At 40.4% G+C, this 28000-nt stretch overlaps 1 protein-coding gene across 1 annotated transcript; it reads right to left on the bottom strand.

Moving 5' to 3' along the window:
* Positions 1-6503: 6503 nt before the first annotated feature.
* Positions 6504-27984, bottom strand: LOC139455794 (antiviral innate immune response receptor RIG-I-like). The gene is made up of 16 exons (XM_071237342.1): positions 27737-27984; positions 25368-25511; positions 23052-23210; positions 22094-22279; positions 17784-17861; positions 17244-17411; positions 16425-16684; positions 15696-15883; positions 14765-14960; positions 13972-14146; positions 13464-13568; positions 13076-13248; positions 12746-12887; positions 12145-12384; positions 11873-12040; positions 6504-8630 (listed from the first exon to the last, which is right to left on the bottom strand). Exons 1-16 carry the CDS (start codon positions 27873-27875, stop codon positions 8008-8010), a joined length of 3144 nt encoding a protein of 1047 aa, XP_071093443.1. The 5' UTR covers positions 27876-27984; the 3' UTR covers positions 6504-8007.
* Between the last annotated feature and the right edge of the window lie 16 nt (positions 27985-28000).

The following is a 28000-nucleotide window of genomic DNA, read 5'->3' on the forward strand; positions in this document are numbered from 1 at the left end:
TCCAATAAATACTGAATTATATCACTCCAATAGGAATTAAGTGTTTGATATTATAAATTTGACATGAAATTCCATTTTGGTTGCAAAAGGCAAGGATACGTTCTGTAAGATATTATCAGCACATATTTTTTCAGTATATTATTTTTAAAGTACCATTTACGTCTCATATTTGAAACACGTTAGAAGAATGTGTACAAAATAAGTCATCCATGTCATGTATTCTATTCTCATAAAGCAATATGTTCAATTAGGGACGTCAAAATGCACGTGCCCTGTTTGTATTCCATCGTCTTGATTTCTTGTCTACTATATTTTGTTTGCAAAAACTCCACTTCGCGCACACCTGGTGCACATTTCACTGGAGCTGATGAATTGGTAGCACCTGTCGTGAATGGGATTTAGCAATAACATACAGTTGGCCGCCTACATCAGGATGGTGTGCAAATAGTTGATTTGCCATGTGATTGACATCATGAGCATAGATCAAAACAATTGGGATACGATGACATACTTCAGCCAAGTCAGGCTTGTTGCCTCTTACGGCATGCACGGGTTACTGAAGACCAATTATAACCCGGAACTTTACGGGTCAAAGGACAACAACAAACATATGACAGAAATCGACATGAATGAGCCAAACACCAACATACATGTGACATAAATTGATATACATTTCAATCAGCTACATGCATCTCCATGTCCAACGGGTAAAGGAAAATTAAGCCACCAGCAATCTGCTTTTACCTGCTTATAACGGATATTAACCAGGATAAGAGATGAATTCGACAAGCCTTTCTCGTGAATCAACATGCACGCCGCATAAATAAATTCTGATAATAGCCAGGCCACGAGGAACATGGTTTTTTCTACACCGTGGTGTGTTCCGTCAAATGAGATATACGCACATGATGTCAAAGAATCGGCCCACAGTATGAACTTAGACAGCCCTATTCACTGAAAGCTTAACATTGTATCATTTGAGCGTAGAGATATAAATGTGTTATTACTTGATAGTACACTGGTACACGAACCCTTCCTTGTACCTTTCACGCGCGGATATGATTATTGCCTAAAGTATATTATAGTGTACTCTCGTGGATGCTTGCTTTACTGCCACAAATTACTCCCAGCGTGTCACAGAAACGCCTTTTTGTGACAACGTACGCGTTATATCAATAAAGTTCCATGTAGGAGATACTGAATTTAGAATATCGTACCGTTAGTTGATATAAATATACATAATATATGGATTTTACGAAACGACGAGTATCCAATCGTAACAGTTTGAGCACTCTTATTCATTAATTACATCGCACGAAACGCAATGCTGTGTACATACATGCAAGTGACGTTTACGGCCGTCTGACGCGTCATTAGTTAGATCCGCTGATCCAGTTGGGGAGCTGATCCAGTTGGGGAGCTGATCCAGTTGGGGAGCCGACGACCATGGACATGATGCAGACTGACCAGGGGATGTAGTTGGGATGAACCTAGGACTCGAGCCAACGACCAGAGGGTACTGACACCGTCCATTATTAACAGAATATGTAATATCACTCAAAGGTTCTCGTGTGCCCTCAGCATGTTCAATAAACACCCATTGCATACGGGGTGGGTCTTCAGCAACTCATGCTTGCCGTAAAAGGCGACTATGCTTCTCATAAGAGGCGACTAACGGGATCGGGTGGTCAGGCTCGCTGACTTGGTTGATGCATGACATCGATCCCAATGGCGTGGATCGATGCTCATGATGTCAATCATTGGATTGTCTGGTCCAGACTCTAATATTTACAGACAGCCGTAATATAGCTGGAATATTGCTGAGTGTGGTGTTAAATAAACAAACAAACAAAGCATTATGTTGTATCACCCCAATGCCATACATGCAATTTGTCACACACCTAAAACAACATAAGACGGGCACAACCCGGGTCGTATAATCTGTTTGGGAGAGACTATCAATGGCCATAGAGCTGTTTGGGGAGGGACAACTTATCGTTTGAAGTATTTCAGTTGCAATGTGTTCTTAAGACAATTTTTCTGTTATCTGCTATTAATCTCTATATTGTCAAACTTTGTTGTTTCAATTACGTTTCTTGATTATTCACATTACTAAGAAGTTGAATAAATACACTGCTTTATTAATCTATCTACATCTCAAGCTTCCCTACCCGAACACCCCTATGCCCATTGATAGTCTGTCCCAAACAGATTATACGGACTACATGGATACATTGAGAAACCACCCACCATGGTCAGACAACCCAGGCACAGTGAAGCTCTGAAAATTCGACCACCAGGTTAGTAAAGGTCTTCAGCAACCCAGGCTTGCTGCAAGGGACGACTATACTTGTCGTAATAGGCTACTAAGAGGATTGGGTGGTCATGCTCGCTGACTTGGTTGATGCAGATCAACGTATCCCAATTGCGTGGATCGATGCTCATGAAACCAATCACTGGACGGTTAGGCCCAGACACGATTATTTACAGACCGCCGCCATATAGTTGGATTATTGATGAGCGCGACGTTAAACAACAAATAAACAAAACAAAAAAAAGAGACATGACTTTTGTGTGTATATTTTTTAGCAGCATTTTATGACAGCGGCCTGTAAATAATCGAATCTGGGAAAGACACACATTGGTTGATAAGATAAGCAAAGACGTCGAGGTACGATGTGGCAGTCGAGGAAGTCATCAAGCCTGACCTTCGATCCATTTAGTCTAATCTAGCCAGAATTCAGCATAAAGAGATTTGAAACGTGTTGTGTCCACAGTAAACATAGCTGTATGAATCCGTATTTATATGATATGCGTATGCAATGTGTACTAGGTAATACAACAGACGAGTTTAACGAAATGATTTCGCTGGCGTCTTGATCTAATATACTTGCATTCTGAAATGTTTGGTTGCGTGACAAAGGGACACGACTATGACGCGATGGAAGCATTCGTTTCGGGCGTCATGATGGTTTGAGGAATGTGTCGTTCTCTGTACAGGCAGGGCAGGACTTCCAACGGTGCCGTTACCAATGTACATTCCACTGCATCGAAAATAGTTGGTTTATATTCCCATCCACCATATCATCAAAAGGAACACTTGGATCCACAACTCGTTGTCGTGTCTGTACTCACTAGAAAGGAAAGTTCTTTTCTTGTTTTGCTATTTTTTTGTTTTTATCGTAACTTAAATATCTCACATAATTTGTTCACAGGATATGTATTACTTATGTCGTCATTTTATGCAATGTATGCGAATTTGTTTCATCATTGATGACTGGTAAATTGACTTTTATTTTCTGCTCAACACATAATTTTTTTATAATGCATCTTTTATAACATTCTTCACCTACGAAATCTATCGGTAGCTAGAGATCGTCATAAGTACTGGACGCAGGAAGCCTTTGCTAACTATCATTCTCTCTTTTTTATTTGCTTGACGCACAAAAACGATTTCCAGACGGAAACTGGCACCATTTATCATGTCATTAAGACATATATTTTAGCATGTTAATCTTTTTGTCTAATCCGTAATGCAATATTAATGATTGCAGGTGTGCCCTAAGATCTACTAAATAGCAAACAGAGGTATGTTTGTCGCTTAACAGGCTGTTGAAAGTAATATGTTTGTTAACGTGAATACAAAATACAACACGTAAACTGTTTACTTTCGGCAGGATTAAAACATCGCGCCTGTGCAGAGATTCTTGTGTTAATGGTTATGACTTAAACTACAAGAAACATCGTTAGGTGGAGAAGTTGTCCAAACTCTGGACAATAATTGCATATAGCAGTCGGCAGTAGTTAGAGTTGATATATCATTGTATTACGTATATTGAGCCGGCTTTTAGCTGATCTCAAAGGTGGTGTATTGATCGCATATTATTATCCCTTTGACGTATCGAAAGTGATGAGTTTCTCCATGTACAAGTACTTCAGGTATGTGGCCTACTAGTCCTATACCTGTCGTATATTGCACATCGCCCCGTTGTCGCGATCACATTTGGCTGAATACTTTCATGTTTTCTGTATTTGTCAGTTGTATTGCGGCAAACGAGTTATTGTTTGATGTGTGTGTAAGGTTCTCCGACACGTTCAGCAGTATTCAAGGCATATCAAAGCGGCCCGTAAATATTCAACTCTTGGCCATGCAAACAAGTGGTCATTATAAGCAACGCCCCACACCGTCGGGCAGAATGGCAGGCTTTCGGTCAATGTCTTGTCATCCCCCGCAACGGATTGGATAACTACCCGCAAATTTGCCCCCCGGGTTTATCTGATCCAGACTCAAGTAAGTACATGACTCTTTCCTACTTCAAAACCATAATAGACCGCCTCCATGGTCTAGAGCGTCCGCATGGAGAGCCGTAGGTCCGGGGTTCGATCCCCGGCCGCGTCATACCAAAAGACGTTAAAAGATGGTACTTGTTGTTACCCTGTCTAGCGCTCGGCATTAAGGGGCTAAAACAAGGACTGGTCGGCTCAGAGTCAGTATACTGTGTCTGAGTGGGGTATTTATGTTAAATTGCGGCATGGTATCTGAGTGAGCTAGCACTATAAATCGGCATCAGTCCAGACCAGTACAAGCAGCCACACACACACACACACACACACACACACGTGCATGCACGTCGCCATATAAGTGCAATAATCTTGGACGCGACGTTAAACCCAGTTTCACCTCATCACCTCAGAACCATGATGTCTCCTTTCAGTCTAGACACTTGATATCTTTACCATGCTTTCATAGAATTACAAGTGATGTAACATTCGTTATAGTTAATACTTACTTGGTAATGATATCAGGAACAGTCCAACTCTTGGTACACTCATCATCGGAAACGATTTATGTTTGAGGCAAACACATGGATCTCTTTGCAGACATTATGCGATAGTTGATGGGTGAGTGGGTGAATGGGAACAGTATTTCAGCTATATTGTGGTGTGTTGACGGGATATCGGAGGAGAGTCCAAAGGGCCGAAGATCTACCACTTTCTTGAAAACGGCCATGAAGCCGACAGAATTAAGACGATAACACAGACTTTTACGCAGAGACAAAATAGTTTGCAGTTTTTTGCACACTTGTTGATGTTATTTTGACATGGAAGAAACGTCCATATTTCATACCTCATGGCGCGACTGTCCAACTCCGTGTACACTTTTCAACCATCCACTTCTCTAAATCCTCATACTTCACAATCACACATCAATAATGTTATAATTGTATAAATAAATATGTTTCAAAAGCAGTAAAGTGTGTTCACTTTAGCACCTCCTTAAATAGTGTTTCAGTTAAATCACGACGTACGTGGCAGCTTGATGCAGAAGGAAATCCAAAAGTGTTGTAGATCTTTGATGTGTACCACTCTGGTGAAACCCACGAACACAGGCACAGGTCTGACAGATCCAAAGAAACATCAGTGAAAATCTGGGTTTCGAACCAACGATGAGTGTCAAGATAGCGAAACACTGCACAACGAATTGCGGCGCCGAAGACCACTGGGCCATAAGTTGCACAGAAATGTACTGTCACATTGAGGTATGTATGTCTGAAGGTACGGAAATTGTATACAGTTTCAGTGTATACAGTGGGGGAAGCCTACTGGTTAAAGCGTTCGATGGTCACATCAAAGACCCGGGTTCGATTCCCCTGAATGGTACAATGTGTGAAGCCCGTTTCTGGTGTCCCCCGCCGTGATATTGCTGGACTACTGCTAAAAGCAGCGTAAAACTATATTCACTCACTCTCGTACACAGTATCGCAGTAACACATTGATAACAAAATGTTTGTTTAAAAGACAGATCAACTCGAATATCTGATATACCGTTCCCGGTGACTGAAAAAAACATATAATTCACTCCCTTATGACATTAACTTTCTGATAAAAGAGAAGTCATATGAATAGATATATGATAGATCAACTCGATATATGAAATATGAATCACGCTTTTCAAGTATGTGACATTAGTTTTCAAACGTGTGGTCTGTTTTGTGTTGCCAAACAGTATATTTCAAGTCCGCTTGCTGCAGTTGATAATGTAATTTCCTCCAATAAACCTGACTGCAGGCGAATTAAGCAAGTATTTGAAAAATTCGACTTAATATTTTTTTTAAACTTCAGAAATACTAAGTATCTTTATCAATTTTTATACTGAATTACCGTTACAAGAGATGTAAAATTACCATCATAAACTGCCGGGCCAAACAAAGTATATACTCATGTTTGATTTTTTGTGGGTCTTTGATACGGGAATCGTAGTTGTGTTTTGAACCTTAAGTTCGCAAAGTTTCGGCGAATGTTTTCATCCGAGTAACGTTTTGATAACGGTTGTAAAGTTTTGTACAAATCAAATGTTAAGTGTACACTTTATATGCCGGAAGTTTAACATAACCGCACTCATAGCATTAACATACATATACCCCAATAACCTGAATATTATATTTCATATAAAACAAAAAAAGAGAATATATTTTCAAAGAAGATTTATATTTGAAACCCATCTATAAAAAACGTTCAAGCAAGGGCGAACCCTATAAAAGACAATGTATGTCTAGTCCACGAAATCATCACTTAAAAGCACTCCTTCCAACCGAATAGCACTTACATTACATAAAGTGCAAACAAAATGTAAATAACCACTCATTAAGACATTGTAATGAAGTACACAATAATCATGATAACGTTTGCCTGGAAACGTCTACGTATACACTTTACAAATAGCGAAACTATTGTTTAAAATCATATGATGTAACAAAACTGTAAAAAACATAGAACATAATAATAAATACCACTGACACAACTCATAGTCAGTTGTCATCACATGCTCTATTGTCAATGATATACACATTTTAACTTGTCATTACAGTGTTAAATGGAATAAAGATGGGGTCCTATAAGAGTTATTATCACTTTGGTACTATACTACTCCTGAACAACGGATATTTCTACACATGATCCCCCGGGTTCCGAGTTCATCCCATATTTGGAAATAATGTAATGCAATTTCTGCCCTTTTAAATGGAACAAAAATGTATCTGACATAGCTTTTGGCTAGTACCCAGGTCTTTTGCGACAGGGAATTGAAAATAAAGTCAACATATTTTACAAGAAATTTTCTTTCAATTATTAAACACACTGTCATGATGAAATAACAAATTCATCCTGCATCATCTTTCCAAATTAACCTACCATCTAGGGTTTGTATTGAGTAACATCCTCATCCATTAAGTCCGGACACTGGAAATGGACTGAATATTATATCTCATATAAAAAAAGAAAATATATTTTCAAAGAAGATTTATATTTGAAACCCATCTATAAAAAAACGTTCAAGCAAGGGCGAACCCTATAAAAGACAATGTATGTCTTGTCCACGAAATCATCACTTAAAAGCACTCCTTCCAACCGAATAGCACTTACATTACATAAAGTGCAAACAAAATGTAAATAACCACTCATTAAGACATTGTAATGAAGTACACATGATAAAGTTTGCCTGGAAAAGTCTACGTATACACTTTACAAATAGCTAAACTATTCTTTAAAATCATATGATGTAACAAAACTGTAAAAAATATAGAACATTGGTTAGATGTAATTAACCCATAATAATAAATACCACTGACACAACTAATAGTCAATTGTCATCACATACTCTATTGTCAATGATATACACATTTTAACTTGTCATTACAGCGTTAAATGGAATAAAGATGGGGTCCTATAAGAGTTATTATCACTTTGGTACTATACTACTCCTGAACAACGGATATTTCTACACATGATCCCCGGGTTCCGAGTTCGCATATTTGGAAATAATGTAATGCAATTTCTGCCCTTTTAAATGGAACAAAAATGTATCTGACATAGCTTTTGGCTATACCCAGGTCTTTTGCTACAGGGAATTGAAAATAAAGTCAACACATTTTACAAGAAAGTTTCTGTCAATTATGAAACACACTGTCATGATGAAATAACAAATTCATCCTGCATCACCCTTCCAAATTAACCTACTATCTGGGGTTTGTATTGAGTAACATCCTCATCCGTTAAGTCGGGACACTGAAAATGGACTTTTCTCCACTTATTAAAGCGATAGGATCTTTTGCTGGAATTGTACGTCATGAAGTTGATGATCGATATGCACACAAACTTGGCCTCCTTGTACATCACACCGCTGCCCCATCTAGCTTGACATCGTTTACAATGAACAGCACTAACTTTCTGCATATGATCAAATGCATCCTTTCTTTCAGGTGTATGTTCGTCAACTAACTTCCAGACATTTGGAGTTATAACAAGGCGATGGGAATTTGCAACCACTCGGATATCGCTTGACAAGAAGGCAAATACATCGCATTCATAACAATGAAGGCCATATACCTCGTCAGTGAAAGGCTGCTGTGCTTCTTGGATTCTTTCTTTTTCCCTGGACACCTTGTCCTCTTTCTGGAACATTTCAATTTGTTCAGCAAATGCTACCGGATCTTCCTGAAATTGTTTCTGTAGGATATTCACTGCTTCATCCATGACCGATTCCAGGCGCATGTTGCTCTGTTCCTTCTTTGCAACGTCGTCTTTGCTGGTGAGTGTGACGTATGTTCCATCTGGAACACGTGATGCTCTTCCTGTGGAGGAATAAAAGAAAGATGTTTGGGACTTTGAAATAGCGTAGCTTGGGCAATAACTTACATATTTCCGGAAAGCAATGTTTATGTTTGTGTGCATATTAGCTTTTATTAGACGAAAGCCTAAAATGATGCAGGCGTTCGACGTGTACCACTTTTGTGAAACCCATAATTATTGGCATGGATCTTATCAATATTAAGGATCAACTTCACCACGACTTGCTTTGTTGTTTACACAAATATTACATAAAGGCCATTTTCAACATGCTTGGACTAGTGTTATTATTGTACCGTTATTATTGTACCGTTATTATTGTACCGTTATTATTGTACCGTTGTACAAATAATATCAATGAACCTGGCTGCTACGTACACTGGACTATTTCACTACTGAATATAATACGAAAAATATTTACTCCTATGCAAACAATTTAGAATTCTGATATTATTGGTGAAAACCAAGGTGTTTTAGGGCACAAATGTCTCTTCAGCTCTTGGTATGTGGTCTGGTCATCTAGGATGTTGCTGGTGATGGCATTGAAGTCACTGGTGTCCATGATGACAGTTGCTCAGCTTCTGAAGTATGTGGGTCTTGATGGCAGCCAAACATTTTTATATTTCAAACACTGTTCGGAGGTAGTTTTTCTGTGCTTTCTTAGATTCTAAGAGAGTATGTGACATGGTTAACATGTTGTGTTATCCCGTTTTGGATAAATATACTTTAAAAAACAGAAACTTGACATCGTCTTTCAAAATTTAAGATAAAAACTATGTTTGAAAATAGGACACAGAAACCATAATTGAAAAACCGTTTGAGGATCAATGTACCCAATGTTCAAAACATTAATCGTGTCTGACAGACAGACGTACGTACACAATAGAGTTTATGTCACAGGGGTATAGGAAATGTCAGTATCGGTAGTGACCACCACGGGCATCAATTACCGCTTGACACCGACGACCCATAGAGGCAATCAAGTTGTGAATAACATGCTGTGGAATGTGCTGTCATTTATGCTGAAGTGCCACAAGAAGCGTAAGAAGTGTTTGGGGTGGTGGACTCTTTCTGCGCACGCGTCGATCCAACTCGTCTCATAGATCCTCAATCAGAGACAAATCTGGTGACCGCGCTGGCCAAGGTAGTGTCTGGATGTTGTTGTGTTGTAAAAAGTCCTGACAAACACGTGCAATAAGCGGTCAAGCATTGTCTTGCCCACCGTGGACGTTGAAGTGAGGCAGAACGTAAGGAACATAACGCACGCCTGTCAATGTACCTGCCACATGCGCGAGAGGCGTCCTACCACCGTGATGAATTCTGGATCCACTCCCGCCGCCAAATGGGACAACCGGCTGCACACAGTTACGGGCGTAACGTTCACCCGACGTCTGTAGACACATATGCGCCCATCGACACGTTTGAGTAGAAAACCGGACTCATCAGTGAACAGTACATTTCTCCATCTTGCACGTGCCCATCTCACCCTCTGTTGACACCGATGCAGACGGTCTGCCAGATGACGTGGGATCAATACATGACGTCGAACAGGTCTTCATGCAAAGAGTCCGGCCTCCCTCAATCTGTTGTGTACTGTTTGATCTGAAATTCTGCAAAGCCCAGGCATCTGTGTGGTTGTAGACGTTGCTGTGGTAGTGTGTTCTCATTGGTGTTTCCATTCGCAGCTGCATGTATCGATCTTGTGCTGGCATTGTCACCCTTGGTCACCATGACCAACTCTATTGGTGTTGTTGCACCGGGTCTATAATTCGGAGATTGCCTGTCGGGATACGCCAAGGTGCCTGGCCACATCTTGCTAAGTTGCTCCAACTTGTAATCTGGCAATGGCGTTGTGACGTTGAGCTGTTTTCAGTCTTGGTATTCTGTCACCGCGTTTACTGTCATTATGAGGTCTGTATGAATGCCCGTTGATGTGTTTTTTTTATACCCCATGCATAAATGAAGGATCCTGTGCTGCACGTTTTTTTCAGGGGGTTGCGTTTGGATGAATCTGTAAAATTGATCCCCAAACGCTACGTTTATGTGGTTTCTATGTGTTTCCGTGAAATATGTAAAATTCATCCTTCAGTTTGACTAGTTCTAATCACATTTCATTTAATGATTTTGGATATTTTGAGAAAAGTGGTTTACGTCTGTGTCAAGTTTCTTTTTTTAAGAGAATACCTTGGATTCATGATACCACGTATAACTTATATGGAACAACACTTTACAGTGATGGCTGAACAAGCCATGAACACACTCTTCCCAATATAATCACTTGTTAGAACATATGATATAGGAGAAAAGATGCTTTCAGTTCTTTTGAGAGATAAGACAAGTTTGCAAGAGCTATTGACTATATCTGTGAAATTGTGAAATCTCCATATATCAGCACCGAAAGTCATAACAGGTTAAACCTTTGCAATATGTGAAAACAAAAATCATCTGGGACAGTAGATAATTTACTCAATGATTGCTCTATTATCTGAGATATCTTCAATGCGTGCTGTGCTGAAGTTCTTTGGGTTAAAAGCTACGATCCCGATGAAGATAACTGCACACCCAAATCTCAAGGTTTGAGTTCTCTACTTCAAACTTACCATAATTTCATAGTTTACTGCCATTTCGACAAATTGTTACTTTACTTCGGCATCCCCATGTTACCCCAGAGTGACATACGAAAAAGTGAAAAAATTCATCTGGTAGAGAGGTGAGTCTAAATCCTCTGCTTTAAATGTGACTATCAACCAGAATAAATTCGATGAAGAGATTCCTCATGTCCTCCAAACCCACACCAGGGTTTGATCTTACGATAAGCTGATGATTGCATGGTTAAAGGACACAACCGTGTCAACAGTGGTAATAATTATTCTAGTGATAGACACTACCATGCCACATACTCCTTAAATCGCACATAGATATGTGCAGTTAACACAATCTTGATATTACCTTGCTTGTTGGCTGTTTGAACAAAAACGAGGCAAACGCCATCCAAAGATAGCTGAAGTTACACATCATACGGGCAACAAGATCAGCGATTTCCTTATCAAAGTGAGTGAGTGAGTGAGTGAGTGTGGTTTTACGCCGCTTTTAGCAATATTCCAGCAATATCACGGCGGGGGACATCAGAAATGGGCTTCACACATTGTACCCATGTCGGGAATCGAACCCGGGTCTTCGGCGTGACGAGCGAATCCTGATCAAAGAAAGAAACATTGTTATGATATGTGCAGAAAACGGAACTTACCTCTTGCCTGTATCATTCCTATCTCGTTTGACACATACTCGTATCTGATGACCCTGCTACACTTCGCAACATCCATCCCCTCCTCTGCCACTGATGTAGCTACTGCAATACGACTCGTGCCCCACTTGAAATTCCTCACAGCCTCCAACTGCTGATTGCGTGTCATGCCTGGTAACAAAACGATTTATATTCGTATACAATACAGATACACAAACATACTCTCTTTTAATTTACAAAGCTCTTTAACTGATCACCGAATTTACTTGTTATACCTCCTTGGTCCGTTGTAGCTCCACATCCAGTGACAACAACGGGAGACAACTTTCTCATTCCAGGATCTTCCAACATCCATTGCACTAGTGCACGTGCTAGGTCACGTGTTTTCACAAGGACAAGGATTCTGGAGTCCTTCTTCTTCTTGATCTGATCCACCATGAGGGATCTAAGCACAATCAGCTTAGGGTTGACGTTACTGTCAGGTGCAGATTCGGCTTTCAACTTCTCACGGTTATCTGCACACAGATTTAATGTTATGGTAAAGTTTATGGAGCAAGGTCCGGTAAAAGTAAAGCGTACATGTATGTTTCACAAAGCTATCTCTAACATGCCTTTACAGTAGAAGTTCAACTTTGATCGGTGTCTGATACATGGGAACGTCGCTTTGAACAATATTTCAGATACATCACGGCGTATCATCCCGGCGTGGTGCAGGTCTTTGATGTAAAATATTTAACACTTAAGTATACACGAGAATGGGGCACCTGGGTTCGTGGAAGTCAATCACAATCCTATTGCCTTTTAAGAATATATGTTTATTTAAACAAGCCAGAAGTGTCCATATCATTTTATTGTTCTCAACACGCATGTAGTTACCAGTATACAGCGAGAAGAGCCAATCGTCAGTGGATGTTCTAAACTGCTTCGCAGGATATATGGTGTTCATTTGAGTCACAACATAGTTCATGGCATCGTGTGCTCGGCAATCAACGTTGAGGGTCAGTGCTTTGTTGTAGACCTGCGAACATTTAGTCATTTATTCGAGTACCAACCAACAGCTGGTTATGCCAATTTTTTTCATGTCTTTACAGGTATATTATGAAAAAAAGGTGTAAATGAACATAAACAATGTACATAGGCTTCTCATCAGTTTACGTATGGTTGCAAAAATGTCCAATAACATGCTTACTTGACATTTGTACTTACACTGAGGTGTTTTACACACGTCAAGAAGAACCTTCTAAGCGTCGGATCCTTTATCCTGAGGAACTTGTCACTGTACAGCTTGCCGAGCCACTGTGTGTACCAGCATGTTCCCTTCGCCAGGCACGGGATTACCTCCTTCGCTATGTCCTTGATGTGATTCAGTTTATCAGTCGCTGATGCAACAGAAAAGTGCGTGACGTTAATGTAACAAGGATTTGGAAACTTCCTTGAACTTTGTGTTATAATTTGTTACCAAACACAGTAGAGCAAGTTACAAGTGGTATATGGAGTTGTTCGATCATTCAATGTCATTTGCTGCCTAGAAACACGATTGTGCCCTGATTGAGCAATGGATGTGATAGAAATAAGAATGTTTATATAGGCTTACATTTGCCGTGTTTTTCTATAATTCTTTCCTCAATGGGTTCCATGATTTTCGCAACTATGCAGTCTTTAAATGGGTCAGATGTCCTTTCCTTCGCCATTTCAATCGCTGAAAGAGAAAGAATAATAAATCGACAATATTAAAGGTGGTATGAGAGTGAGTGAGTGACTATGGTTTTACGCCGCTTTTAGCAATATTCCAGCAATTTCAAGGCGGGGGACACCAGAAATGGGCTTCACACATTGTACCCATGTCGGGAATCGAACCCGGGTCTTCGGCGTGACCAGCGAACGCTTTAACCACTAGGCTAGCCGACCGCCCCTGGGTGGTATGAGAACTTGACACATGAACATTAGGTATTCAACTTTACCATTAATATCTACCAAAATATATGAAAACCACCTTATTGGTTGGATTCCGGATTCTGAAACATCTATTTCAACTGCGTTCATCCTTGACTAACCTCATCCGTTGTTCGTAATATTCAATACGTCACTTGAAAGGATCATACCACTTTCCACATGATTCGCATACTCTGCAAGACTGTCTTTATGTTCTCGAACAGTAACGATCCCTCCCTTGGCATCCATGTTTGCACACAGATGTATGATGTGTGCCAGAGCACCTTTAGCTCCATCACCCTCCTTCATCTTCCCAACTCCGACCGATGCTGTGAGGCCCACGACCTGCAGGAATAAGAAGAGCTTTCTTTTGGACCAAATATCACTTATGCTTTAGGAAACGCTCATGTCGACGGAGGACAGATGCTGTACAGGGTGCCGTTGCAAACAGTGATCTTAGCATACCTTAACATAGACTTACGACAGTCTATGCATGGTTGTTTTGTGCACCGATCTCAGCAGCTGGGATAACTGCTTTCAGCATCATGTTTTTTCCAATTTGTTGAATCTAAAACGCGACTAACATTTCATCCATACATTTCCGAAAAGTGTCCGTCGACACTCGTTGTGTCATGATGCACAACTGATTTATTCGATAGCACGGGGATTCCCACCGGATGTCATCAACTTGATATTGTATTTTCAACAGATTGGACATAGGTGAGTTGCTTCAACACTGCCTTGAACAGCTTGATGTGAGAGGAAAGCCCAAAGTGATGCTGGTTTTAGCACTAACGTAGAAACATATTGTGGGAATCTGGAATTCGAATCCACGATCATAGGTTAACTGCAAGCCTAAGTGAGGCAAATTTGCCTAACCAAAATACGGCGTCTTGATTAAGTGAACCTAGTGTTTGTTTTGTTCAAACACTCATTCAATCTAAACATATCAAGATAAATTACCTGTGGAAGCTTATTATTTGTGTCAGAGGACTGTTTCATTCCAGTGTAATGAATCATTATTTTGTTTGTTGGGTGTTTCTCACGGACGTGATGACACTCGTCGAAGATGATGAGGCTGAAGACAGAGAGAGATTCCAGGGTCTTGTTCTCCAGGGCATCGACAATGATCTGCGGCGTCATAACAAGCAGGTCACTTCTACAAAGAAGATACAGAGTAAATAGTTTCTGGCGAGGGTATTTCGACATTATTATTATCACGTGAGACGAATTAGGATGTGTTACCTACATGTATATTCTGGGAAAATGTAGAAATATGAACGCTTTCCGAGCATTAAGGATGACATAAGCTCAATCTATTGTGGTAACGACGTCACAGGCAACAGTCTATGATCTAATCTTAGATTAACCAAGAGCGTTATCTCCTAAACTTGACGCTCAAACCACTGTACAGATACACGTCCGTTAGAGACGGTTAAGCAGCGCAAGTTTTTTATGAGCTCACTCATACGCATCTTTGTCAATCAAACTACTAAATATTACTAAAACTTTACATTCACTTCCAATGGTTTTAGAGCTCCATCGACTTTAAAAGCTTTATTTAGATAGCACATTCCGCGGCATCTATCTAAGATGTCAGTAAACCACATCTATATTAAGAGCTCGATCTATCAGTGGTATATAAACTATTTTTAGAACTCTACTTCATATAGAGATCAATCCAAAATATTTCTCAAAATCTCAATTCCAGATCTTAATAGCGTCACTAAATCTACACAATATATTAGTTGAAATATAGGTAACCACGTGTACTTGTGAGATATTTACTTATGTCACTTTTTATAAGAACTGAAAAAGAGCTGACAAGGGATCATATTCAGAATGAATCTGGGCTTCGAACCCATCACATCAAAGACCAATGAGAGATACCTACTGTGCTATCAGGTCCTTGGTGGTGACCGCACTCGTGTATTTTGTTTCTCCAACAATCTTCGTAGTTTTGTACTGGGAATCAAGATGACCTTGGCATAACTCATGCTGCTGGTCTACTAAGGTCACCTCATTGGCGAAAAATGCAATTTTGCTGGGCAACCCTTTTCCCTTCATTTTAGTTAGATGTTCCTGCAATATGGCAGAGCATATGAGAGAATAAAACATGGGATACACAATACTCTGGTTCCACATAGGAAGGAACATAGCGAAAAGACAAGAAATGTCTTCAGGGATATTTGAATTTCAAATAAATTTGCACGTCCTTGTACATATGCAAAATATATGATAATGAACAACCATGAAACAGAATGTATGATTTAAGCCTTTCTTCAACAGAAGGGTGTTTATATTACACACAAAACAAAAGCAACCCCATTCCATCCTTCCGTATATCGTCAAGTTTGAACCCTCATGATGTCTATCATCATAAATATGCTCTCTCGGTTTAGTTCCAACCTTTCGAGTTTGAGATAAATATTTCAAATGCAGTCCACCTCTAAAACAGAAGGTCTCGTACCCCTTGGTACCTTACTAAGATAACCGATACCCCATCCGACGGATAATGGATGTCAAGTTTCATCAGTAAAAAAAATAATTCATATATCAAGGTATGTAAAATGAGATATCATTATGAGGGAAATTATGTAGGCATTTTACACAGACACACTACCTGCATTATTCTCAAGGCCACCACCGTCTTGCCGCAGCCAGTGGGTGCTACGATGACAACGCTGTCCCCGCCGGCAGCTGCCCTCACCAACTCATCCTGGTAGGGTCTGTTCTCAAGGCTCTGAATCTTGTCACGCGCAGCCAACATTTCGGGAGTCATACTTAATTCATCTATATCGAACTCCCAAATTGTATTGTCTTCGCAGCTTGAACCAGTCCCTATGCTCACGTCGTCACGGATATCTTGCCGATCTGGCAGAGCTACAATACACAGTGGATATTGAATGTTGTTTTCCTTTATCGCCGCTTTGTATGGTCATGTGAAGGCACGCCAGCTTAATGTGTGAGTGGATTTTGCAACATGGGGCGAGTCTACTGCAGGTCATTGCATGGGTATGATGCTGACAAACCAAGAATCCTGAAGTCTGGGATTCGAACACACGATTATACTTTACTTGCATGTCTCAAGATCTGCTGATAAAGGGTTCCTATCCTGAATAAGTACATGCATCCCATGCAACCATGGGTCTATAGTTACTGTATAATAATTTTAGAACATTGGTATATATTATATTGAAATACTCAATACCAGATTCAATATCAACCACTAAACTTGTGTTATATAATATCCCACAGTGACAGTTTCGTTTGAAAATATAAAATGTCACACATTCGAAATTTTATTTGAAAGATGTTCAATAAATATATTGGGAATTCTACTTTTAAACAGACATATACTGCATGTAGCTCACATCATGACGTTGTGTACAATTTCAGTTTTCATAAGATAGTTACTTTCAATTAAAAGGATATGACGCACTTTTCATTGAAGATTCCCTCCACTTGTTGACGCTCTCGGGATCACCGTAAGCACTTTTTAATTTGCCATATACGTTAATGTTCATATTCCCGCCTGATCCAGGGATGCTGAGGTTATTTTCTGGGGCCGGGTCATTAACTCCACTGTCACTGTATCCATCGCCAGAAGCTGTTGTGAGGTAGGGAAATAGCACGTCACATATCTATTCTGACTTTGAACGCATTGGAAACATTTTATGTCCGCTAACTCATTATACATGATTTTAATGGTCTAACAATTAATAAGTAACCGAATTACAAAATAAGTTTCACACATGGGCTATGTAGCCACGTCTATGCTGGAAATGAGCGACAAATCATTGAGTATGGTCTCTCTTTAAGTGTGACCATATGAGAGGGGGTCTGTTATACATCGTAGAGTCGATAGTGTGCTCATACACTGATTCCTACCTGGCGCCCTAGTCGGTACTGATTGGTCAAAACTGTGCACATTAATTTGATATATATGTGATATATTCAGGGGCTACATGTAACCATTTACCAGTGACTACATTCATTCTAACTGTGCCATCATCTTCGTCTACAGACATATCGCTGTTGTAGACCTCATTTTGACTTTCTGTAACAAAACATAAGAATATGAATACCTCGAGGCATTGACATTTTGGATAAAAACATATTATATCTTTATATCTTAATAAAATACCTTTAATTTAATTTGGAGCACAAGCGTAAAATGGCCGAATTATAATTAAACTCTCATAGTTTCCACATTTTCTGTCTATAAATCGTTTAAACATGATTGTGATTTTTTTACTGAATAATTGCATATATACATAACATCTGCCAAAGTTATCCCTGATCTGTATGACCATAGGGGTCATGAAATGAATTTGTCCAGGGGAACAATGGAATAGTTCAACTTTATCCAACACAAGTTGCCTTTTTAAGTATTTTAGAACGTGTATGAAAAAAAGTAAATTTATGAAAAAGATCAAAATGTACTAATAAGATCATTTTTTAAAAATATGACTGAATTCGAAAAATGTGAAAAGTTAATGGGATATTTACAAAATTTCTTCAAATCCAAACACTCCATAAAGTTTACGAGCTCAAAACAAAACCGTAGATTGAGGGCCTAATACAACTTGAACGTACTGAACATACTACTTTTCATGATCATGAGCTAACCGTTCCAAAATACAATGAAAACCATGTGTATCTACGGTTACATCCCATTTGTAAGACACCCATTGTAAGACAGTGGAGTAGGTGGGATTAATCAAACAAACACAGCCAGTCTACCCACTAAACAATGGTCACAGCCCATGATTAGCGGATTAATTAATAAGAGTAGGCCAGTAATTCTGTTTGACTATTCTCAGGAAATAAATGAGTTAGGAGCTAGTAGGAGTTTACTCAAAAAGTTGAGATGCATGTTTTGTTAAAGCTTACTTATTACACATATAAATTCCCCCTAGTCTGTGAACATTTCATGCACAATCATGGCAGGTTTGCAACAGGTTGAGTTCATTACCAGTCAAAGAGGTACTCTCCAGGTCCTTTTTCAGGGATATCTCCACTACAAGAACAAAGTGAGACAAACTGGTACTCATTGGCGATGTACCGTTAAGGCCTGCATTGGCAAATGTAAAACAGTTGGAAATTTTGTTAGAAATTTCACTGTACACAACCACCCACCAGAAGACACCAGCAGAATCAAGTTCCTTGGCAGCTTAAGGAAGAGAGCAAGAGAAGAACCAACCACTCCTATGCCAGCGCTCTACAACGACGGGGTCTTGAGACATGATCCGGAGGCTGCAGCTATATTTCCGTCCTTCAGCTCAGTCGGCAGCGCCATGTACAGACACCGCAGTCACACGATCCCGAAACTCCCTAAAACCAGAGCTGAAGACTGGAGAGAGACCCATGATGGTGAGCGGTTTCTGCTTTTTGGCGATGGTGAAGAAGACAAGATGCTGGTATTTGCAACTGATGATCAGCTTAGAGTCCTCCAGTCAGCTTCCATTGTCTACATGGATGGTACTTTCTCCGCCTGCCCAAATCTTTGGAATCAGCTTTACATACTGCATGCATGGAAAGGGAAGCATTACCTATCCTCTAGTCTACAACTTACCAACGCCTGTTTGCTCAGTTGAAGGTCCACATCCAACAACTACTGAACCAACCATTCAACCCAGAGACGTTCCAGGTGGACTTTGAGGTTGCTGCCATTAGAGCCCTCCGGACAGAGTTTCAAGGTTCAGACATCAAGGGGGGTTTCTTCCACTTTACCCAGGCGATTTGGCAGAAGACACAGGAGCTTGGTCTTGCTGTTGGATACAGAGATAACCCCCTTGTTGAACAGCGGATCCGACGAGCTGCCTTGCCTCTGCTGCCTGTTCAACAGGTTCAGGGTGCATGGATTGACTCCATGAACCAGTCTCCCGATATACCGAATGCTGACGAATTCAACGACTACATAGTCACAAACTGGGTGGATTATGAAGCCAGATTCCCTCTTTCGCTGTGCAACCATCACCAGACCAACAAGGACCAACAACAACCTGGAGGGTTTCCACAGTCGCCTCATTTCATCACTGTATAATCGTCATCCTAATCTCTACAGGTTCATCGAGATCATCAAGAAGATTGAGAAATCTGAGAATACCAAGCTATCTCAGTTAGACCTAGGTGCAGCTCCACCAGCAAGAAAGCATGTGTAGAAGGAGATTGACAATCGACCTTCCACACTGAAGGATCAGCTATCCCAGGGTGTCAAGGCACCACTCCAATTCTTGGATGCTGTTGGCAAACTTCTGAAGATGGATTAAGGTTGTGTCAGTGTGACAACCTCGATGTGAACTGTGATGTGAACTGTGATGTTAACTTTAACTGAACTCTAAGTGGCGAATATGTTAAAACAATGAATTTAAGGGATGGATGAATTAAAATGTTGAATGAAATAAAGTAAAAGAGGGTATCAAACATCTTGAGTCATTTCTTTTGTCTATAATAAGACAAGTCCATTTTCATGATAGGGGTTAATTACCTGATTAACATGTGCAACCAGGTATGACATTGTTGTTTTAAGGTGTCTCACAACTGGGCTGTCTTACTAATGGTATCTACGACACTGCAGGGTAAGGTTACATCCCATTAGTGAGACATCCCATTAGTGAGACACCCATTGTAAGACAGTGGAGTAGGTGGGATTAATTAGCTAACACAGCCAGTCTACCCACTTAACAATGGTCACAGCCCATGATTAGCGGATTAATTAATAAGAGTAGGCCAGTAATTCTGTTTGACTATTCTCAGGAAATAACTTAGTTAGGAGCTAGTAGGAGCTTACTAAAAAAGTTGAGATGCATGTTTTGATAAAACTTACTTATTACACATATAAATTCCCCCTAGTCTGTGAACATTTCAACCGTGTGCGACATACGCTTGCAGTCGGAAAGCGCACGTTAAATCTCCAATATAAGTAAGTAAGTAAGAACATTTCATGCACAATCATGGCAGGTTTGCAACAGGTTGAGTTCATTACCAGTCAAAGAGGTACTCTCCAGGTCCTCTTTCAGGGACATCTCCACTACAAGAAAAAAGTAAGACAAACTGGTACTCATTGGCGATGTGCCGTTAAGACCTGCATTGGCAAATGTAAAACAGTTGGAAATTTTGTTAGAAATTTCACTGTACACAACCACCCACCAGAAGACACCAGCAGAATCAAGTTCCTTGGCAGCTTAAGAAAGAGAGCAAGAGAAGAACCAACCACTCCTATGCCAGCCCTCAACAACGACGAGGTCTTGAGACATGATCCGGAGGCTGCAGCTATATTTCCCTCCTTCAGCTCAGTCGGCAGCGCCATGTACAGACACCGCAGTCACACCATCCCGAAACTCCCTAAAACCAGAGCTGAAGTCGACATTGCAGCACCCTGGAGAGAGACCCATGATAGTGAGCGGATTCTTCTTTTTGCCGACGGTGAAGAAGACAAGATGCTGGTATTTGCAACTGATGATCAGCTTAGAGTCCTCCAGTCAGCTTCCATTGTCTACATGGATGGTACTTTCTCCGCCTGCCCAGATCTTTGGAATCAGCTTTACATACTGCATGAACGGAAAGGAAGCATTACCTATCCCCTAGTCTACGCATTGATGCCTGATCGTCGGACTACAACTTACCAACGCCTGTTTGCTCAGTTGAAGGTCCACATCCAACAACTACTGAACCAACCATTCAACCCAGAGACATTCCAGGTGGACTTTAACTGGATTTTAATGGATTTTAAGGGATGGATGAATTAAAATGTTGAATGAAATAAAGTAAAAGAGGGTATCAAACATCTTGAGTCATTTCTTTTGTCTATAATAAGACAAGTCCATTTTCATGATAGGGGTTAATTACCTGATTAACATGTGCAACCAGGTATGACCTTGTTGTTTTAAGGTGTCTCACAACTGGGCTGTCTTACTAATGGGAGGAGACCCAGGGTAATGTACTAGCATTCACACTGTTTATGAGTTTATCAGAGTAACGAAACTACCAATCATAAAAACCAAAACCGACTGTTGCACTGACGAGAATCATTATCAATCAACAGGAACACACTTTTCCACCAAGGTTCCTGCTATTTAAAAAATATCAAAGTCCCTAATGAATAATAATCACAACTCAACTTTTGAATGCCAAATATGAAGTCAGGGCGTTAAGAATTGGGAATCAGAAAATGATTGTTGATTGTTGATATACGTGAATTAAATAGCTAATTTTGCAAACGTTGTCAGCGGTTAGCATGCAATTATATCTGCTTTTCCATTTGAGCTGAAAATTCGGTCAGGCTACCTTCAGTTGAGTCTCCGTGGATCCAGTCAACCAGCTCCTGGTACCCGTGGTCCGCTAGCAGCTGGAGGAACAGCTTGAACCAGTTTTCCTTCCGGCGAGGCAGAACCACCAGGACCAGCCACCTGGCAGCAAGGATCCTCCCAGTGTTTTTAGCCAAGCTTTGGAGTAATTGACTGTCTTCATCGTCTACATAATAGACGATAACCATCTACAGCATCTGTGTTCTGGTTACTGGCTACAGTTATACATCAACCATACTCGAAAGTTTTCACTGATTCGCTGCTTTCACAAACTAAAGCATCCTTTACACATGAAATTACCGAAACATCATTCACACACGGCACACATATAACTGAGATATCAAAATTATGACCGATTCTCGTTCTGATCCATTCACCAATGGGATTGAAACCAAGGCCGTTTGAGTGACAAATGGAAGCTTTATCCCATAGGATACCGCCCTAATAAAGGAAGAAGGTTGTACAGAATCTTCAACATTCAGTGAAATGTGAATAAAAACGCCAATGCCTAATGTGGTCGAAATCGTATACATCTTATATGCAGTGAAACATTGACAGGTGGCTTAGAAAGATTTTTGTAGATTCCATTTGTCGATTATAGATATCTGCTGTTTTGCCCAGCACATATTACAGATGCCATAGGGTTTTATAAAAGATGTTCACAGTTTCTCTGCTTTGAAATAACAGTAAATATGAGAATGGCAATACGTTAAGGAACTTCCAAATAAAACACTAGCTTCAACAAGGAACACATAAACCCATTCGCTGTCACTAAACATGAAACATCAACGCCAGCGAATAATTAATCTCGATTATCTGCCCGTTCCATTGGCAAAACATTGGTGGAAATTACAAATACAAAAGGGCAAGCATACCCCGTCCCACAGGCAGCATTTGTTACTCACAGAATTTGCATGGACAAGTCAGTGAATACCTACCCAACCAATCATCCTCCACGAGTTTTGGAAATATTAGGTTGAAATCTATCCCTTCACTGATGTCCTCGCAGAAGAACTTGATGAGGCTTTTCTGCTCCTTGTTAATTTCTTCATCAAGAGTACTCTCTCCTCTAAGCACTTTGGCGATGGAATCATACTCTAAACACATATACATTTCTTATTTAATTTGATGTCCTCGCAGAAGAACTTGATGAGGCTAAGCTGCTCCTTGTGAATTTCTTCATCAAGAGTACTCTCTCCTCTAAGCACTTTGGCTATGGAGTCATACTCTAAACACATATACATTTCTTATTTAATTACTTATCAAATACGACCACATCCTGTGGGGGCACTTCGCCAAGGGGGTTCTAACCCAGGGTGATCGAGTGACAAGCAGACGCTCCCCTAGGTAGCATATGTTTTAAAGCGTCTTCTAGTCACTCGATCGTCCTGGGCGTTCATCTTACACATTCAGTGTGAAATGATAAACAACAACAGTGACTGACGTGTACATGTTCAAATACCTCGTAGGGCCCGTAGCCAGTCCCTGATTGGATATACAAGCTGTCGTTTCTGCATAAAGATCACGCTTCATGACTTGGTAGGCGGCCATTGAGAAGACAGGTTAGCGTGGCTGGAAGGTTACTGGAGAGGGGACATTATGTCGCCCTTAGGGTTTGTTGGTGGCTTAAGGTAATATATTAAGTCATTGCTCACTTGTAGACATGTTATTGAAATGTTGTAGGATGTAAATTGTCTCATTATTCTTTTGTAACACTCGGGGGAAATACTTTACCTATCATTCTATTTAACACGTGCGAGGTTAGATAGACCGTTTTCAAACCCGCCATTCCTTTATTATTGAGTCAGAGCAGTGTTTGCTATATCATTGCCTGTTTTTTTGTATGAAATGTTATTAGGGTAATTAGGGTTTAATTTAAGAACCTATTTCTATTTATGTACGAGCGTTGAGGTCGTTCAGGACTCGCGCAACGTCACATACCTGTTCTGGGATGGATTTACGACGAATTGCATGAATATTGCCCACCAGATGCGATACGAAACGCGTCATGATTGGTCCGATATAATACAACATACACATGTATACCAATATTCATGGGTGTCGATTCGATACGCATCACGATATATGCAGGTAAGTTCAGATAGGATACGTATCGCTGTTCACTGAACCAGTTGGGTTCATACGTTACACAGTGGAATTGATCGTTTCTAAACACAACGTAGCCCAGGGGTCCGGATCACAAAGAGATCGTAGAGCTAAGACGCTCGTAAGTCTATGTTAAAGTATAGGAGTTACGGTAGTCGTAGAGCTAAGACGCTCGTAAGTCTATGTTAAAGTATAGGAGTTACGGTAGTCGTAGCGCTACGATAGCTTTGTGAAACGGGCCCAGAGGAGTCTGACGCCCCCGTAACTTGTTGCGGAAAGTGGAACCGCTTAACCTCGGGCGTTTCTTCAGCAATGCCGATTGATATTATAGTGAGTGAATTGTTTACAGTACTTCATTTACATCACAGCAAGTTGTAGTGCTGTCAGAGGAACGCCCGAGGCGGTGCAGTCGAAGTCATCACCACGTTTCACACAGGCGGACAAACTGAGGGGCATAATCAGAGCGAAGCTGAGATTCGAACCCATGAAATTAACATCCATTGGAGGGAAACTGCACAGCAATTTGCCGTGATGACTGAGCCACAGGTGCCCACTGATATTATTTAAGTATTAAACGACGAGTGGGAGTTGTTTATCGTACTATAAAAACAACGACCACGAGCCGTTTATTTCTTATATGACATATCAACATTATGTACGTCCTCTTTAAGGAAGATGATGAAATGTACAAGCTTTAAGAATATTTACCTCATTTATAATTATGATAACTCCTCAATAGAATTCGACCTCAGCAATGTCGGACAAGTCCATTTTATGGAAAGGTGGATATTTCCCGCATATTCTCACAATCCTCACGTCGATTACCTGTAACGTGTCTCCTAATAACGATTGTCATGTCTCTCCCGCTTTTGGATGCGATCTTTCCGCCTCCGCGTTTATCTGCGTTGTCGAGCTACATATATACAGAACAACTCACCAGATATTCCTCTCTCAACAATAACGTAGTCCAATATACGACGTCATTAAGTTGCAAGCGCATGTTCGAATCTCCAGAAATACGTCATGATAGAACAGTGTTGTTTGCGTGAAATAAACCACAATTCGCAAAGCTATCTTATATAAGGTGATGTTTCCTTGCTAATGCAATAAAACGTTTGGAACATGGAAACATACAACTTTAAGCTTACCATTTTCCTCCAGCAGCTGGACGAAGAGAAGATAGTCCTTTGGTTCTTTGCCATCTTTGAGGTAGTCCAGAAAGAGTTCTGTGGCTTTCATTTGTTGATGGTGGTTTTCTTTGGATAAAATCGCTGTGATTTTCTCTGTCTTGTCTGGCGCATATAACAGATTAAATTAAAAGTAGCCATGGGGTTTTATACATGTTCTTCGTCGTTTAAATCTAAAAGTGTTGAAAATTATAATATGTCGAGGAACTTTCAAGAAAAACATCAGATTCAACCAGAAACAGACACGGTCGTAACAGACAAAACAGCGAAGACACCAGGTGTTCTCGAAAAGGTGTCAGTATGCCCGGGGTGACTGGCAGCAACCCCTACATTTACATAAACACGTAAGTGTTTTTGTTGTCAAACGCAGCACAGCAGTACGTACTCCTGCCATACGACGGGGGCACGTAAACGGATTCGCATCTATCTTGCCATTGCCGACCGCTATACGTCATGTTTCAAAGTTTTGAGCTCTGAATCAAAATATGTTGGTTGTTAAATATTACACATCCCCGTCACGTGCTTGAATATATACATGTACAGATTTTGAATTAACATTAGAAACTTCTAAATTGAATATTATGGATATTCTGTTGGTATTTTATACCATATGCTATTATGTGTTGGCGTTGTTTTGTACCGTGGACGATCGTTTTCAATAAGGGTATTTGTAATATATTGGCATCATTTAATTGTTTCAAATTAACTGATATAAAATATGAATTTTGCTGTTTACATTTGTGAGTCTAGCTGCTTGATGACTTAATTAGGAGATAATTTGGAACCGAACGCGTAGCGCTTTTTTCAAATGTAGAATATTGTCCCGTAACAGGTAACACAGCTCTACATTTCAAAACGCAGTACATTTGTTTCCGTTCTACTGATAAGCCAAAATTACACGCAAACTCTTTGGTGTTATGGAAGATAATGAGTGAAGCGGCATGGGTCTTGGGTTGTCTATTTCAATGCAGGAAATACCGTTAGTGAGTGAGTGAGTGAGTTGGGTTTAACGCCGCTTTTAATAGTATTCCAGTTATATCGCGGCGTGTTAGCGTAATGTGGGAGGAAAGCCCGAAGTGATGCAGGTCTCAGACGTTTACCCACGAGCACGGGTATTGTGCTCACAAACCTAGAATCATAATCGGGGCGAACCGGGATTCGAACCCACGATCATAGGTTTCTGGCGTGCCCAAGGGACGCAACTCTGCACAGCGAATCGCGGCGCATCAGACGACTGGGCCACCCGTGCCCCCAAACACCGTTAATACCACAGTATTAGCGCATTATATGCTTTTTTCAAATCAATGTGCTTCAGTCGCCCATACACTTCGTAAGCCAGCATGGAGAGGGCACCCCTAAAGAAGAGCAAGCAAAACTTGTAATATTTTGTTCGACACTGCACGTATATTTAAAATTGTCATTGTGACGCATAAGATATGACGTCAGCTGTAGAAAAGCGCCAAATTTAAAAATTGATGTCCTCAAAACTTTATATTTATCGTGTTTTCTTCACAAAATGTATCGCCATACATACTTTGTATATTGTAGCTACTCCAGATGTGCATAGTATTGCCTATAATTGTAAATATAATTGTTTACAAACGCCTACCGACAATGACTGAGCAAGGAGAACTGCGGTGATATTGTCATCAAATCGGCTGTTTCAGATCGTTATTGTCATTTGATACCTCTAATTGACCACTAAGAATCGAGTATTTCCCAAATTCGTGGTAGAATCAGAAATGAGGTCTTCATTTAATTTATCTTTTTGTGGGAAGTTCCTTATTTGTTTCAATCTGAAAATGACGAGCTTGTATCTATGGATTCAAGGTGAATGTTTCAAATTCTGATGCATGCTATTCTGCAAGTAGATGTGTCGTTCTGCCTTCATATGAAAAGTGGAAAGGCAACATTGCACTTGGTAACAGAATAGTACTATCTGCAGTTATTTTTAATGTGCTATTGCCACTAACACAACGACGTCGTGTTAACAGGAAGGGCGCGTTCACAAATCACGTTGATGGTTTGATACGAACCGAAAGACAGTCAGTCAGTCACTCAGTCACTCAGTCACTCACTCGCTCACTCAGCCACTCACTCACTCACTCACTCATTCACTCACTCAAACACTAAGACTGATAAATAGTTCAACACTTCTATGTACGTCGGCAGTCTTTAAATACTTATTTTCAGTGAAACGAAACCGAAAGTAGGATTGTATTTCGCCGCGGCGTTTAACCGCAGCCTTCTATTAACACAACTCAATGTCCTCATGTCAGTATCAAATAACATTATTAAGATAAAAACAACAAGAAAAAAGAAATACTTACTCTGAGGGAAACACATGTGTGCAATGAAAGATCCACATCGAACCTGCCGAATGATGGCATCACGATAAACATTCTCTACCATGAACTTGATGTCGACAGCACTGTTGCCATGCAACGGATCCACGCTTCCTTCCGCCATTCCACAACAGAATCACCCCGCTACTCTTCTGACAACATGATCAGTATGGGACCCTCCAGTATGGATACAAACAGTCCAGTAGCTGTCCTGGGTATCTGTGACCGTCTTCTCTCAATATAGGTCCA

This window comes from Haliotis cracherodii, unplaced genomic scaffold (genome assembly GCF_022045235.1).
Source record: "Haliotis cracherodii isolate W230 unplaced genomic scaffold, xgHalCrac1.p SCAF_11, whole genome shotgun sequence".
NCBI classification, from domain to species: domain Eukaryota; kingdom Metazoa; phylum Mollusca; class Gastropoda; order Lepetellida; family Haliotidae; genus Haliotis; species Haliotis cracherodii.